The 16624-nt window shown below is 34.0% G+C and overlaps 1 protein-coding gene and 1 long non-coding RNA gene across 2 annotated transcripts; both read right to left on the bottom strand.

Moving 5' to 3' along the window:
- Positions 1-12707: 12707 nt before the first annotated feature.
- On the bottom strand, positions 12708-13629 carry LOC133805676 (phosphomevalonate kinase, peroxisomal-like). The gene is made up of 3 exons (XM_062243842.1): positions 13578-13629; positions 13349-13401; positions 12708-13121 (listed from the first exon to the last, which is right to left on the bottom strand). Exons 1-3 carry the CDS (start codon positions 13627-13629, stop codon positions 12708-12710), a joined length of 519 nt encoding a protein of 172 aa, XP_062099826.1.
- A 9-nt stretch (positions 13630-13638) lies between these two features.
- LOC133803577 (uncharacterized) lies at positions 13639-15167 on the bottom strand. Its single transcript, XR_009878061.1, has 3 exons — positions 15091-15167; positions 14490-14557; positions 13639-13920 (listed from the first exon to the last, which is right to left on the bottom strand). It is a non-coding gene; the product is annotated as an uncharacterized LOC133803577 (long non-coding RNA).
- Between the last annotated feature and the right edge of the window lie 1457 nt (positions 15168-16624).

Genomic DNA, 16624 nt, shown 5'->3' with positions numbered 1-16624 from the left:
CAAGTTTAATATTTCAACACCCTCCCTTAAACTTGATTTGTGACTCCAATAATGCTTCGTAACTTGTCAAACGTTTCTCCCTTGAGTTGCATGGTGAAGATGTCTGTCAATTGATCTTGAGAATTCACATACTCCATCCTCACTTCTTTTCTTCCATTGCATTCTCGTATGTAATGATAACATGTGTCGATGTGCTTGCTTCTTTCACGAAAGACATGATTCTTTTCTAGTGCAAGTGTCGATTTGCTGTCAACACGAATCTCGATAGGCTCCTCTTGTGACACATTCAAATCTTTCAGATAGTTTCTTAGCCAAATAGCATGGAAAACACATGAAGTTGCAGCAACATATTCAGCTTCACAAGTAGATAGTGTGACAATTGGCTGCTTCTTTGACATCCAAGTAAAAGCAGTGTTTCCCATGAAAAACACAAATCCAGTGGTGCTCTTTCTATCATCCAAGTCTCCACTCCAATCACTATCATAATATCCAACTATCACATAATTGTTAGAAGATGAATAAAACAAGCCACAGTTTTTTGTACCTTTGATATACCAAAGTATTCTCTTTCTAGTGTTGAAATGAGTTGTAATGACCCGACTAACTCAAAGACCTCGAACCATTAAAAACTACTGAGCATAACTACTATTTTGGAATACATACATAAAATAATAGAACTTTATTAGAAAATCTAAAATACAGGATCCCATTGTTATTAAACAAAATGAAAAAGAAAACAAAAAAAACCTTTAATAAATTGTTCAAATACTAAATACGGAAAAACTTAAATACATAATTGAAAAGACTTGAAACAAAATGTCATCCTAGATCTTTCCCATCAGTCCATTCATTCAGTTCTCGCCCAATACACATGCCAAAGCTTCCATGAATCTGTCCTGCCTTCCATGCTCATTTTCATGCACCATCTAAAATAAAAAGGAATGAGCCTAATGCTCAGTTAGGAAAATCTACAAAAACATATCATAAAACATAAGACTAAAACTTAAATCATAAAACGTATGACTTATGATGAAAAAACAAAAATCATAAAACATAGATCATAAAACATAGGACTACAATATTAATGGCCATTAACTCATTACCGTAGTATGTGATAGAAACCATCTAGGTCCACTTGCTATTATTTGAGATAGGTTTAAGCACAATATAGTATATGATAAACCATCTAGTTCCTCTTGCTACTATTCGAGGTAGGTTAAATCATATAACTATAGTCTACGATAATGATAAAAATATTGGGATTTGCTTATTTGCTATCTAAGCAACTACATTTCTCAAGTGACTACAACATAAAATTGATACATATATATACATACATACACATGGCATATAATCATAATCATAACACATAAAATCTAACCTATTTTCCTTACCAAAAACTTGGATATTGGACACAAGAGCGGGATTGAAAACTCCTAAAACCAAATAGTAAGATCCATAAGTTTTCTAAAGGAAATAAGTTGAAGAGAAGATCTAAACCATCAAGATAAAAACTTACCGAAAACCTTAAGTTTCAAGAAACTCAAACACCTAACAAAAAGCCATTATAACAAGTTAGAATCTTGAAGAAAATGAAAAGAATAAGAGGAACTAATAATAAACTAAACCTGAGGATAAAGGATACCTTGGATAGATTAGAACTTTGATCTACACCTCAATACTGAAATATCACTCTATCTTACTTCCCAATTGTTTAGAAAAGCTTAGATTGGAAAAAATTTAATCACAAAACCCTAGAGTTTCTTAGAAGCTTGAAGGCTCTAAATAATGCTTGAATGATGATTAAAAAGGCTGAGTGAAAGGTCCTATTTATAGAGTTCAAGGAGTGAAACTCACCTGTAGAGTCCTAGAATTTACTTAGCTAGTTAGATAGTAGTAGTAGTAGTAATAGCTAGTATTAGTTATAGTATGTTCATTACTATGTATTTTGGTTCAAGCCGGGACTTAGTTGGAAACTCCTAGCAATAGTTATGGATTTTATAAGTTTAACCTATAGTTTAAGAATATTAATTATAACATAAGGTTTGATTAATATTGCTAGTTATTAATATGATAATTATTATAACATAAGGTTTAGATAGAGCTAATAAGAATATGACACTTGTCATGAGAATGGTTATTCCTAAGGTTATGATTATTAATGAATTATTATTTTAATGATAAAATAAGAGAAATATAAGACTTAGTCTTCACCAAAATCTGATAGGAGCAATGATATTTGTCACAATTTTATTTATTTGTGGATTAGGATGTAAATAGATTTTTCGTAACTTTAGGGAAATGTAACTTCTGACCTGTTTTTGACCCAGTTATGTTATGAATTTCGAAAAATCGTATTTCTAGAAAGTTGTAGATAATTTCATTAGCTTTCTAACGGTATAAATAGAGTCCAAATCGGAGTTCTAAAGCTTCCGATATATTAATTTTACTGCAGGGGAGTTTAGAGTTATGAGATTTATGGAGTTAGAAGTTAGAATTCTCTTTGTTTTTATTATTTTAAAAATCAAGCTTTGAATCCTTAAATCTCTCTGAAAAATTTGACCAATTCCTAAGCCTTTGGCTGAAGGATATTCAAATATTTTCAATTAAATTTATTATTTTTATTCAAAGCCAAAAAGAAGATTTTTATTCCTAGAACTCTATAAATAGGACCTAGCACCAAGCCTTTTCATTCATTCTTCAAGCATTGATCAGAGCCTTCCATGTGCTAGTGAGACTAGAGTGATAAACACTTGGATTGAGGTTATAAGCTTAATCATTATAAGCTTAATAAACACTTGGGAAGTAAGGTTATAGTGTATTTCGGTTTCAAGGTATAGTTTGGTCATAGAAGCATTCAAGGTATTCCTAATTCTAGTTCCTTTCTATATTGATTCTTATAGTTCTTCTCTATTCAAATCCTAACTCAATCTTTTCTATTCTTAGGCATCTAAGTTCTTCGAACTTAAGGTTTTCATTGGTAAGTATCGTTTCGATGGTGTAGTTTATTCTTTCCATCTCTTTTCTTTAGTATACTCACCTCTATATTATGGTTTTTAGGAGTGTTCCAAAATCCCGACTTTGTTCTCATCATCCCGGTATATTGGTAAGGAAAATAGGATAGGATATTATGTGTTATGCCATATGTTATCTTATGATTTATGTGTTATGTTAACTTATGATTTGTGTGTTATGTATGTTTGTAGACTTGGGCATATGACCCGTACAACTAACAAGCCCCAAATTGATTATGGGCATATGACTTGATTAGTTAGCAAGCCCCACTAATCTAATGGGCATATGACTTGTTTAGTTTATGGGACCCCAAGTAATAATGGCCATTATAGTATGTGTGACATATGTTTATGATATGTTTTATTATATGCTATGTTATGAATTTTATGTATATGAGTTATGTGTTAGGTTTTCCTTGCTGGGCATTAGGCTCATTCCTTTATTTTTTTAGTGTGATGCAGGAAACTAGATACGGAGGCGGAATGATTCTTGGAAGCTTGGCATGTGTGTTGAGGATGAACAGACTGAGTGGACTGCGTGTCGATCGAGGATGAAGTTATTTATATTTAGTCTTTTAGATCATGTTTTTCCGCATTTAGTTTTTTTAAATAATTGAATTAAAGTTTATGTTTTTCTTTTAAACAATGGGTACCCATGCCTTATTTTCTATTATTATGTATTTGATACAATATTTTGAGATTTAATAAAGTTATATTATTTCTTATGTATCTTTCCCAAAATAGTAGTTATGTATAGTAGATCTAATGGTCCAAGGTCATAGAAATAGTTGGGTCTTTACATCATCCCTTTTAAAATGATTAATAATTGAATAAATTTGAATTATTTGTTCAACAGATGCCTAGAACTCGGTCAAAAATGTTCAAGAGCAAGTCCAAGTTGTTGAGGGCTGTTTCTAGTTCGGATTCTAGGAAATTTCAAAAATGCCAAAGGGAGCCCATATATCGCCCCTATAGGCGATATATTGCTTGCCCCTATATCCCAAGCCTCTGTGGTTTCATTCATGCGAAGTCGATGTGTTTTCCGTATCACCCATAGGCGATATATCGACATACGTTGATATTTTTAACACGTTTTTCCACAATTTCAGGACACTTGAAGTTTGTTAAAATAGTTTTGACTGAATAAAATGTGATCCTAATAGCTGGTGGAAGGTTCTAGACCTTCTAGATCTACCATTTATTAATTTATTAATCTAAAATCCTTAAATCCTTAATAAACATGTATGTGACAAGTGTCACGTTCTTAATTATTCTATCTAAACCTTAGGTTATAATAAATATGATTTCTAGGACCAGCTATATTAATCAAACCTTATATTAAAATTAATATTTATAAATTATAGGTTAAACTTATAAAATCCATAACTATTTCTACAAGTTTCCAACTAAATCTCGGCTTAAACCAATAATCACGAAAACTAAAATACTACAAGCTACTATTACTACTACTATCTAGCTAAGTAACATTCTAAGATGCTACATGAACTATTGTTGGAGCTTCCATATAGCGACTAATGATTCCAACAACGTAGAGAATATTCGGCCTCGTACAAGTTAGGTAGCACAAACTTCCAACAAGGCTTTTATAGAGAGTTGGATCCACCTTTTTGCCTTGGTCATGCTTTGACAAATTGATTCCACATTCCATCGGTGTTCCAATTGGATTAGAGTCATCCATCTTGAACTTCTTAAGAACTTTTCTAGCATAGCCTTCTTGAGTGACAAAAATTCCTTTGTCTTCTTGCTTCACTTCAATGCTGAGGTAATAACATATTAGCTAAATGTATGTCATCTCAAACTCTTTTGCCATGATTTTCTTGAACTCCTCAAACATACTCGGGTTTCTATCTGTAAAGATAAAGTCATCTAGATACAGCATATAATCAAAATATCTTCATTTGTAACTTCTATATAGACTGCATGCTCATATGGACACATTGCAAAATTCTTGTCTTGAAAGTACTTGTCAATTCGTGTATTCTAGGCTCTCAGCACTTGCTTTAGGCCATAGAAAGCCTTCTTTAACTTCAACACTTCGAGGAAACCATTCAAGAAGGAAGACTTTACATTCATTTGGTAGATCTTCCATCTATTTTGGAACCAATCTAGCAGTTTTAAGACGAGCAACGAGAGAAAATACCTCATCATAGTCAATGCCTTCTCTTTGAATATAGCCTTTTACAACCAATCTTGCTTTGTATTTTTTCACGTCTGCATTGGTGTTCCTTTTTGTCTTGTACACCCATTTTACTCCAATCACCTTTTGTCCTTGTGGAAGCGTAGCTAGCTCACATGTGTTGTTCTTCATGATTGAATTGATTTCTTCATCCATGGTGTCTCTCCACTTCTTGCTTTCTGCCTCTTCATGGTGGATTAGAGGTTCACAATCAACAAATAGACACATAAGAGAGATATCATTTTGGTTTTCAGTTATTTGATAAAGCTCTTGTAGGCTTCTGAAGTGTGATGTCTTCTCATTCAAACTTTCGCCTGTCAAATCTTCATGCAAGTTTTGGATTGGTGAGATCAGTGGAGCAGTAGGCTCTTGAGGTTCTTCTTCCATCCTTGGTTGCTCGTTTTATTCTTCTTCCTCAAAGTAAGGAAGAAAATCATACTCGTCTTCTTGTGTGTTCCAATCCCAAGAATCTTCTTCATCAAACTCTATATAGTGACTAATGAGAATCTTTCTGGTAATTGGGTTGTACAACTTGTAGCCTTTGGATCTTGAATCATAGCCGATGAATACGTACTTCTCACTTTTGTCATCAAGCTTGGTTCTTTTCTCATTGGGCACTTGTACATAAGCAATACTTCCAAAGACATTGAGGTGAGAAATTCTAGGCTTTCTTCCACTCCATGCTTCTTGACGTGTCTTCTCATACACACTTCTTGTTGGAGAGCTATTTTCCAAGTAGACCGCACAAGCCACTGCTTCAGCCCAAAACTCCTTGGGCATTCTTTTGCTTTTGAGCATGCTATAAGCCATGTTGAGTATGGTTCGATTCTTCCTCTTTGCCAATTCGTTTTGTTGGGGGGAACTTGGCACCCTTAAGGGGCGCGAATTCCATGCTCTTCACAATACTTTTGGAACTCATTTGATGTGAATTCTCCACCTTTTTCAGATCTCATGGCCTTAATAGGAAGACCACTATCTTTCTCAACAAGAGCTTTGAAGTTCTTGAAATTCTCGAACACTTTTGACTTCTCCTTTAAGAAATAAGCCTATATTTTCTTGAAAAATCATCAATGAAAAGGAGAAAGTAGTTACTCTTACCAAAAGAGTATGGTTTTATTGGTCCAAAAAACATCACTATGTATGAACTCGAGCGACTTGGTGGCTCTTGAAGATTACTCCCGCTTCGCCAAGTTGATTTGGTTGGTTGATGCACAGAAGGCCACTCACTATCTCCTTCTTTTCATAAAGTTTGAGCCTGCCAAAATTAAGGTGTCCAAAGTGTAAATGCCAAAGCCATTATAAATTGTTATAGGAGGCCCATAGGCATTTTGGACATCATATTGAATATTCAAGAGGAACATTCTATTCTTTGACATGGGCACTTTGGCAATCAAATTACTTTTATCATCTCTTAAGAAAATGTTATTTTCTTTTAAGTGAATATCATAACCTTTCTCTAGCAATTGACCCAAACTCAAAATATTGTTCTTCATGTTGGGCACAAATTAAACGTTTGAGATGAATTGATGACCTGCATTTTTCAAGCGTATGACAATTTTACTTTGTCATGCCACTGGTATTTTTGACTCATCTCCAAAAGAGACATTTCCTTCTACCACTTTCTTTGTCCATACATGTGATTGCTAGTGTCAGTGTCAAGATACCATCTATTTTCTTGGCCTTCATCTTTGACTTTGCAAGCTAATAGCAATGTTCCTTCTTTTCCACCTTTGTATTCGACGAAATTGACCTTTTCTTCAACCTTGATCTACACTCAGAGGCATAGTGGTCAAACTTATTGCAATTGTAGCATTTTTTGTGGGATTTATCATTCCTTGACCATGAGATGCCTCTTCCGTGCCCTCTTGTTGCTTGTGGATTTCGACTTCTTTCTCCATTATTGAATTTGTTGGGATTGTTGTTGTTGAAGCCAACCATTTCTTCTCTTCCTTGTCCACGACCACGTCCATGTCTGCTTCCTTGGTCACGTCCTCTTCCTCTTTGATCTCTATTATTGTCAAAATTTTCTTCCTTCAAGTTGAGTTGTAGTAATTTCTTCACAGTCTCCTTTTGCTTCTTCTTCCTCTTTTGTTTCTCCTCATAGGCTTGTAAAGAACCCATGAGTTGCTCAATAGTCATAGTTTCTAAATCTTTATTTTCTTGAATGTTTGTAGCATTCTATTCAAAGGTTGGAGTTATAGTGCGAAGAATTTTCTCTATGACCTTCACTTCACTAAAGTCTTCACCATTTCTTCTTTATTAATTGACAATTGCCAATACTCTTGCAAAATAATTAGAAATTGATTCAAATTCTTCCATGAACAAAAGTTCAAACTCTCCTCTAAGAGTTAGACAGATCTTGTAAACTTGCTCCACTCCTTTGTTGCAAGTTTGAAGCTTCTCCCACGCTTCTTTGGCCGTAGTTGCATTTGAGATCTTCTTGAATGCATCTTCATCCACCGCTAGATAGATGAGATAGAGAGCTTTTCTTGTCTCTTATTCTTGAATCCCTCAAGGCTTCCCGTTGAGCTTGAGAAAGAGAAATCTCCCAAACATCTTGAGCTCCTAGTAGTGCCTTCATCTTGATACTCCAATTGTCATAATTACTCATGGTGAGCATTGGAACTTGGAAGGGGAGCATTCCTCCACTTGCCATTTTTCTTCAAGAACCTTGCTCTAATACTACTTTGTTGAAAATTAAGATGAATTTGGGAGAGAACTTGAAGACAATGTTGAAAACTTAAGGTTAATATGGAGATAATATTATGATGGTAGATGCTTTTTATTGTAGTACTCAACTTGTATTTTTGACTTGATACAAAATAGCGGGACTACTTCTCTATTTGTAGGACTCTATGCACATTTATAGAAATACAATTAAATTATTAGCTAGTAGATGATTCTAGATAACTCTCATCTACTAACTAAGTAAAGAGAGTTATAGAATACTAAAAACTCAACAATCTCTAATAAATACATGAACATTCTAGAAACTTTAGCAAATACATGAAAACACTAGAAGCTCTAGTAAATACATGGAAACTCTAAATTTATGAAAAATCTAGAAACTAACCATAATAAATCAAGTTTAATATTTCAACAATGCAAACATTAAGTACTACAAAATGAAGTATATACATATTATAATATATGTATATAAATATTGAGTGAGAGAGTGTGTGTTCTTCCAAGGCATGGATAGTTATAGCGTAATTAACCTTGTAGTTTCCAAGAAGCTTCCAAGGCCAATCGAAAAGGATCCCAGGTCTAGAAGCCATAATTTAACACAGTAGTACTATATTATTGTTTTTTTTTGTCATGCAGTAGTACCATATTATTAGATTTTTATTTGCTGATGAAAAAAATGTAAAGTTCTTTATATGGTATATATAGATTTCATCAACATTGAAATAAGAATAGTACAATTTTTTTTGTCAGCCGAGAATAGTACCATTTTGATTGACGTATAACCATAAACAACTTTTCAAGAAATGTAGGAGTTATATTAGTTATGTTATTTTATATGAGGTTCAGCTCACTTAATTGGTTCACAAAGCTGGCAGTTAAATCAGTTGGTTAGTTAATTCCATTACAACAAAAGTCAGATCAAGGTCTACTTCGAAGGCTCTATAAAAGAGGACATCACCTCATTATGGATTTATCATCAGAAATTAAAGAGTGAGAAGAAAAGAGAGTTTAGTGAAGAGAACAAAGTTCCAAAGTCTTTCTTCTATATATTTATGTGTTTAGTTTCGGGTGCAAGACACCATTGTTATTGGTTGTAAATGATTCTATTCCTACTTGTGTAATTTGTAACTATGCTTCATCAATAAAGATCCTAAGCCTCTTTGTTGTTCTCTCCCGTGGATGTAGGTACACATTGTGTTGAACCACGTAACGTTAGTTTGTGTTTCTTTTAAAGCCACACATTGTGTTGAACCACCTAACTTGAGTTTGTGTTTCTTTTAAAGTTTTCATTACTATTTTGAATTCTTAAGTTCTTGTTGTTTTCTAAGTTTCTTATTTGGTGTTTTAGTCACCACAATTGGTATCAAATGCACAGGTTGCTTTGATTTAAGTGCAAAAAGCTTATTCAGGGTTCAAGAACTGTTCAGAAATGGCGACAACCAAGTTCGAAGTAGATAAATTCATAGGTGCCAATGACTTCAATTTATGAAGAATCAAAATGAAGGCACTCTTGGTTCATCAAGGGATTTCTGAAGCTATAGATGTAGATTTGTTGAAGGATGAAAGAGATGAGAAAGTAAGGAAGAACACTGAATCAAAGGCTTAGAGTGCTATCCTCTTGAGTCTTGGAGATGAAGTTTTGAGAGAGGTGTCTAGTGAGGATACAATTATTGGATTGAGGAATAAACTGGGTTCAATCTATATGAAGAAACCATTTGCAAATAAATTGTATCTCAAGAAGAAGTTATACACTCTTCGGATGGATGAATCTAAAGAACTAAGGAAGCACTTGGATGATTTCAACATAATTATACTCAACTTAAACAATCTTGGGGTCAAATTTGATGAAGAGGATCAAGTCATAATTCTCTTAAGTTCTTTACAAAAGATGTATGAACACTTTGTTGATACTATCTTGAATTGATAAATGGAATAGTAAAGGAAAACAATCAAGGCCAGTTAAATGCATACCTAACAACCATATACTTCACACTAGTTAAAACAGAACATTTCACAAATGACAAATATGGAATAGAATATAGAAATAAGTTGAGACAACTGCAGTTATATAAATGTATAGAGAGAGAGAGAAAGAGACCTTTTCTGAACTATGAGGCCTTGAAAGTGAGTATCAAAATCTGAAATTCCAGAGCTTAACTGGTCAAAATCCATTGATGCTTCTGCTGCTTCAACAACGCCCAAAAGCTTTAAACACTCATTCCAACACTCAGCACCCCTCCATAGAAGCTTAGCTGCAAGACCATAATACCCAACATCATTAACATCTTACATTAACTGCAAATTGTCTAAGAATTTGGCCAACTAGAACTAAATAAGTTAATCACAAATTTAAATGTTGTATTTATCTTTCCTGAAACTTCATAGAAAAAAATAAAAATACTATTCAATGCAAAAATATAAACCTAAACTTCAGTTTTTCCTTAAAACTACTGTATTTGAGACTTAAAACCCATTATCATCTCTATCAAGCCATAAATCCAGATAAACAGAAGAAAAAACCAAAACTGTATTATTTTTCTTCATACTATTGAGTTATTTTAATATATAATAATTATTATAAAAAATAATCAAAGATGATGCCTAAGAATAAAAAATCGTCATTACCCTTTTAGATAAGTGGGGATGTAATCAAAATAAATCATTTTCTTCACGGCAACGGTACCCTAGTCGCATTGAAGTCCCCGCAGTTACAACACCATCCCCACAGTCCCACCTCCATGCTAACATCTGCAACAACAGAGAAAGAAAGAGAGAGAATGAGATCGTGGGTGAGAGGGAAAGAACTAAATCTGGAGACACAAACAGATGTACATATATCCTTGTATATATATAATACCTATACATGAAATAAATACATCAAAATAGAACAACATCAGAGCAGAAAGAACTAAGAAAACTTAAGAAAAAATAGGACAGAAATGGCAAAATAGACAATGAGAGTAACTAAGGAGGGACAAGTGACTGGCATAACAACCAAATAATAATCGCACCACACTTAATTCATTACCCTTCACGGCAACGGTACCCTAGTCGCATTGAAGTCCCCGCTGTTACAACACCATCCCCACAGTCCCACCTCCATGCTAACATCTGCAACAACAGAGAAAGAAAGAGAGAGAATGAGATCGTGGGTGAGAGGGAAAGAACTAAATCTGGAGACACAAACAGATGTACATATATCCTTGTATATATATAATACCTATACATGAAATAAATACATCAAAATAGAACAACATCAGAGCATAAAGAACTAAGAAAACTTAAGAAAAAATAGGACAGAAATGGCAAAATAGACAATGAGAGTAACTAAGGAGGGACAAGTGACTGGCATAACAACCAAATAATAATCGCACCACACTTAATTCATAGTAACTGCTCTTTAAAAGTTCTATGCATCTGCCTTTATATAATATGAAATGTCCTAATGGGAATTTATATTTGGAAAGACAACCAGAGAAAAAAAGTTACTTTTTGTAAACAAAAGTAGACCCTACAAACAATCATTCATTTATAAGCACTTTCAAAGCCTAGTAAACTGTAGACGCCTAGAACATCCTAAAAATTACTCAGATCATCAAGAATAAAGATCATCCTAAAAATCCTGGTAGCATAAACAAATAGAATTAGAATAAAGATCATCAAGAAAACCAAATATTTATTTGCAGACGTTCAGAATAACATTAAAGCAGATAAAGATGGTCAAGGTAAAGGCAGAATACAAGTACCACAATCAAAACTAAAACACACATCCAAATGAACTGGCAAAATACAAATGTAGCACTGTATAACACTACTTAAATCATAATGTTGTTAATTTTATTTTCTTTTTATTTTTTAATTCTTTTTTCAGGTTAATGGAACCAACCAAGATGAAAATGTAAATTTTTTTGCTCAAATATAATTTCCCCAAAAAAGTTTCAGCCAGTGGGAATTTCAGCTATAAAATTGATTTTTATCAATATTTTCAGTTCTGTTTCAAAAAAAAAAAAAGACAAGAAAAGAAAAGAAAAAAGAGCAGCTCGATTCATACCTTTTTAGGTTTAAGTGAGCCGCAGCTGTTAATTAGTTTCTTATATTCATCTCAGTGTTCTTCTGCTAATTTACATAATGTATTTAACTGTGTTTCAAGTGCAGAATTAGCCTCTGACAACTTTGTCCATGTTTCCTGTGATTTTTCGGGGTTAGACTTCTGCCATTTTTTAACAGCACCTACCATTGATGGTGTAGATGATCCTCCAGTTCCTGGTTCTCCAAGTAACTGTAAAAGCACCAATCATTTAAGGGACAAGACTCACAAGAGCTGCATCTCTTTTTAGCAAAAAGCTTTCAAAGGTGCACATCAATGCTATAAACCAAAATCACAGGATCCAAAATGCAACCAAAATCCATTTACAGCAATCAATTAGATAAACATGAGTAACGGTTCCAACTAATAAGACTGATTTAGAGAGTTAAAAAAGTAGTACATCATCATGGGCAAACTAAAAATTAATATTAATAGATTAAATACACCTCAAATAGCAACAAGTGGATAGTATAAAACGCATGCTTACAAGATTCATTAATGGTGGCAAGGATAGCTTTGTCCTCTCATGGTCCCATTTTCCTTTTAAAATTTCGATAACCACTTCTCCCCTTTTATGGCAACCTGCAATATAAGAACTAGAAATTTACATGTGATGTTTGTTATTCTAAAAGGATGAAATTGCATTTTAAATTCTGTATCTTTTCATATAAATGTTTGTTAGAACAAAAAATTTGTAACAATGACATATTCCCTTATGAAATTAACGAGCAGCAACAGGTTTGTTTGAGGAAAGAGGAGACAAGATAAAGACCTGAGCAGAAGAGATTACTTCTGGTGAAAAACGGACATAACGATGGCTACCATAAACTGCAGAGCTAACATCAAATCCACTGCCAACTTTCCCCTGTGCAATGCAATGAGCAGTTTGAGCTATAATATGCACCACATCCAGATCTGCAGTGCCCTTCACGTGAGCAAGATCAACAACTCCCAGGTAATGAAGCAAAGCAGCAACCACCGAAGATGTCATAGCAGCAGATGAACCCAATCCAGTTTTTGTAACTTCTGGCTTGCTATTTTCTCCGCTGGATTCCCCAGAATTGAAAGTAATTAATGCAAAAGGAGGAAGAGCAGCCAATGATTCAGGCAACAAAGGGAGTCCACGTGCTTCAATCTACAACCAACAAGCCTCATTAACATCTTCAATTAGATTCATAAAATAATTTAGAGAAAAAGCACCCTAATAAATTTTAGCAACATGTTGAAATGTGCTCAAAGGCTATATCCGATTATTTTGTAAATTATGGATTTGACAATATCAAGAAAACGTGTTCATTAACCATACCAAGCACTGACAGGAAGAAAACCATGTAATATATAGAACACTAAAAAGGTAATTACCTGATTCCGATATGAATAAAAGTCATTGCTACCTAAAATAGTGATATCAAGACCTTCATGAAAAATCAAGATGAAATATCAGAATCTTGGTGTTCTCATAACCTTCCAGTTGGTAAAAAGGTAAGCTATGAGGGGGGGAAGAAAGTAAAAATTACCTTGCAGTAGTAGTTTTTGTAACACTTCCTTCCTGTCCTTGTCAACTGTAGCATATGCAGCTGCCACAGAGTACTGCACTGCTTGCTGCACAAAAGGGTTCCCCGACTCCCTGAATTTTTAATCATGATATAGTGAGTGAGATCTTCATGATTTAATTAACAATTTAATGCTAGTTGAATGATAATTCTATTAGCGGCACTTAGTAACAAAGCAGAGTGGGGGATGATCATTCAAAGTTGACATCTTTGAACCAGAGCCAGTTTTCTCTGTGATCGTATAACCAGTGAGATGGCAATGAGATATATAGCCATGTCTAAATTTAAAAAAAAAAAAAAAACTGATTAAGCAAATAACTTTTCCCATAATAGACAGGAACTCGACTATGCCCCCGAGCAAGAACTTTTCCCATAGCCTCCCTGTGTTATTGAATAAAAGGAGGAGAAAAATGAGAAATACAGTAAAAAAAATATAATTTTTTTCTGCAACAAACTTCTGCTAAGAAAACAGAAAATAACTGTACGACAAGAAAACACATTGAGCTGTCATGTGATTCAAACATTCCTAACATTTCAATTGCTACATAAGACATGTTTCAGTAAAACATGGGTCACGCCATTATGATATGCCAGAGCACTGTATGCGAAAATAAAAATAAAATGTACAAACTATCCTCAGTGAAACTTTGTGTAAAAAGGTGACAGAACTATTGACAAGCCAGCAACTAATTGGGATAGTGTTCCTAAGATGATAGGCTAGGAGCCTAGGACTGATATCACAGCTAGAATATCCTTCTTTTAACACAATCTATCACTACAACAACAACAAAACTTTCTATATTTTCTTCTTTTATAAAAAAATAGTTTCTAAGGTCGAGTGACTGGATCTTTGAAAATCAGCTAAAAACAGCATGTAAACAAAAATTGTGAAAACCAGTAAAATCCAATTGACAGAAAGAAAGAACAATGAATTCATGACCAAAACTCACCAGTCCAACTTTGAATTGACATCTAAGGAAAACGTTGATTCAATGGGTGTCATAGCCTCCTCAGCTGTCTGTTTTTTAAGATTTAAAAAAAATTAATAATAGAAAGAAAGTAAGATGCTGATTTTCTAATCATGACACATTATTGCAAGCTTACTATCATATTTAAGTTACAATTTCAGTATGAGCATAAAGAGTGAAATTATTATACATCAAAATGAAACTATAATGACAAGAAAAGTTTCAGAATGCTCTTTAAACCAAAAGATAAGATGACTGGGGAGTAAACTAAAAAAATCCAAACTTTAAAACAGAATATTGAATAAGCGAGCTCGAGAGAGAGAAAGATTTAGCATGAGCACAGAGTTTCAAATAGCTATACTTCAAAATGAAATTACAATTAAAAAAAATAAGTTTTAGCCTCTTTGGTATAGTTCTAAAGACTCAGAAAGAGAGAGAAGTAGAAGAAGTAAAATAAACTTTCATATTCACCAGGATTTACGTCCACCTCATATAATAGTTGGATATAATACTATCACTGGCATACATGCAAATTAGAAGGAAATGAATGTAAGGAATAATGATATTTCTGTTAAGACCTTACCTTCTCAGTTAAATCTAGTGCCCCACTTATAATTGTTGTCTCGTCATGTGTAAGCTCACCACCCTTGCCGGCCTATTATGACAAGATAAGGAAATTAGAACTAATGCCAAGATATATCTGTGGTAGATGATAGCAATAATTCGTATTTTCAACTTGTAAAGCTATTCCTTAAGTTAAAGAGCATATTAATTATCCTCAACAGCTTTACTTTACCTCTTGGGTGTGGATGGAGACAAGGACTTTTAACTGAGCTCGCCTAAATAAAGCTTCATTATGTCCTAATACCCAATCCAAAACCTGCCTTGTGTATATCTCAAGTCAAAAAATAGATATAAATCCCTTATAATCTGATATCATTAAGAATCTATCGTTTTGCAACTAGATTCCACAGTTTTGCTTTACATTTATGATTTATTTTTAACCACTGAAAAAATATTTAAATTCAATGACTAAAACACCAGTTTAAAATAGTATAGATTAGAGGGTTGATAAATGCAAATTCCAAGTTCACATTTAAATGTTTAAACATCAACTTTCCATTGGAGATTGTACCTTTCCAATTGGGTATGAAATTGGGTAGCAAATTATCATCAAAATCCTAACAAGCCAAACAAAGTTGGAACCTACTGCAAGTCCATATCTAGTGCATATAGCTTGTGGGATAACCTGATTTAGAAAAACGAATATCTTGTTTCCATCATAATAAGCCAACAAAAATATTGACACTTTACTGTTAAACCAAGCATGAAAGTTAATGGAACAAAAATAAAATATCTCTCCAAAAAATAGAACACAAGTCACAGAGAGAATTATAGCCACATACTGATTGAACATTTTATCCAAGTAAATTGGAAGGGCCTGCAAATTTGTGAATCACCGTATCAAAACATCAATCTGGATTGTGAATACTCGATAAATATATAATCTATGCATAAAATCACATCAAATTCCAAATGCCAATCGAAAAAATTATTCCAACACAAGCATATATATATATTGATAATATTCAAAATGGATTTTTGATATTAAATTGAAATCTGAAAAAAAAAAAAAAACAAATTATACCTCACAGAGACAAACGGAGGTCTCCAGTTCTTGCTCAAAGCCAGCGGGAGAGATAAACAGAGAGGGGGGGACGAGAGACTCAACGACTACAGCACGGGCGTGGTCGTGGTGTGCTTCAGTTGCGTGAGTACCGGCGTGAGGGAGGCTTCAGCAGGGGTGTGGTTGTGGTGTGGTTCAACGGCGCGAGGGCTAGAAAGCCGAGAGAATGTGAGAGAGCGAATGAGAGAAAGAGCAAGGGAGAGCGAATGAGAGAAAGACTGAATGCACTGAGAGATTAGGGATTAGGGATTAGGGATTAGGGATTTGAGACTGAATGCACTGAGACTGAATGCAATGAGAGAAAGACTGGTAGAGATTAGAGGGAGAGGCACGCTGGTAGAGATTAGGGATTTGAGAGAGGGAGAGGCACACTGTTCTCCTTTGTCAATTTGCTGTTCTCTTTTGTCAATTTCAGGCGGCAAAAAGTGTT

Source organism: Humulus lupulus, chromosome X (assembly GCF_963169125.1).
Source record: "Humulus lupulus chromosome X, drHumLupu1.1, whole genome shotgun sequence".
NCBI lineage: Eukaryota > Viridiplantae > Streptophyta > Magnoliopsida > Rosales > Cannabaceae > Humulus > Humulus lupulus.
This window is presented reverse-complemented; position numbering and strand designations above follow the sequence as displayed.

Excerpts from the sequence above, each read along its gene's own strand:
- LOC133805676 (XM_062243842.1), bottom strand. The coding sequence starts at position 13,629 with ATGATTAAAAATTCAGGGAGTCGGGGAACCCTTTTGTGCAGCAAGCAG. Across the intron at positions 13,402-13,577 it reads TTTGTGCAGCAAGCAGTGCA|GTCTTGATATCACTATTTTA; the intron begins GTACTCTGTGGC and ends TTTTTCATGAAG. Across the intron at positions 13,122-13,348 it reads TTTATTCATATCGGAATCAG|ATTGAAGCACGTGGACTCCC; the intron begins GTAATTACCTTT and ends TGTTGGTTGTAG.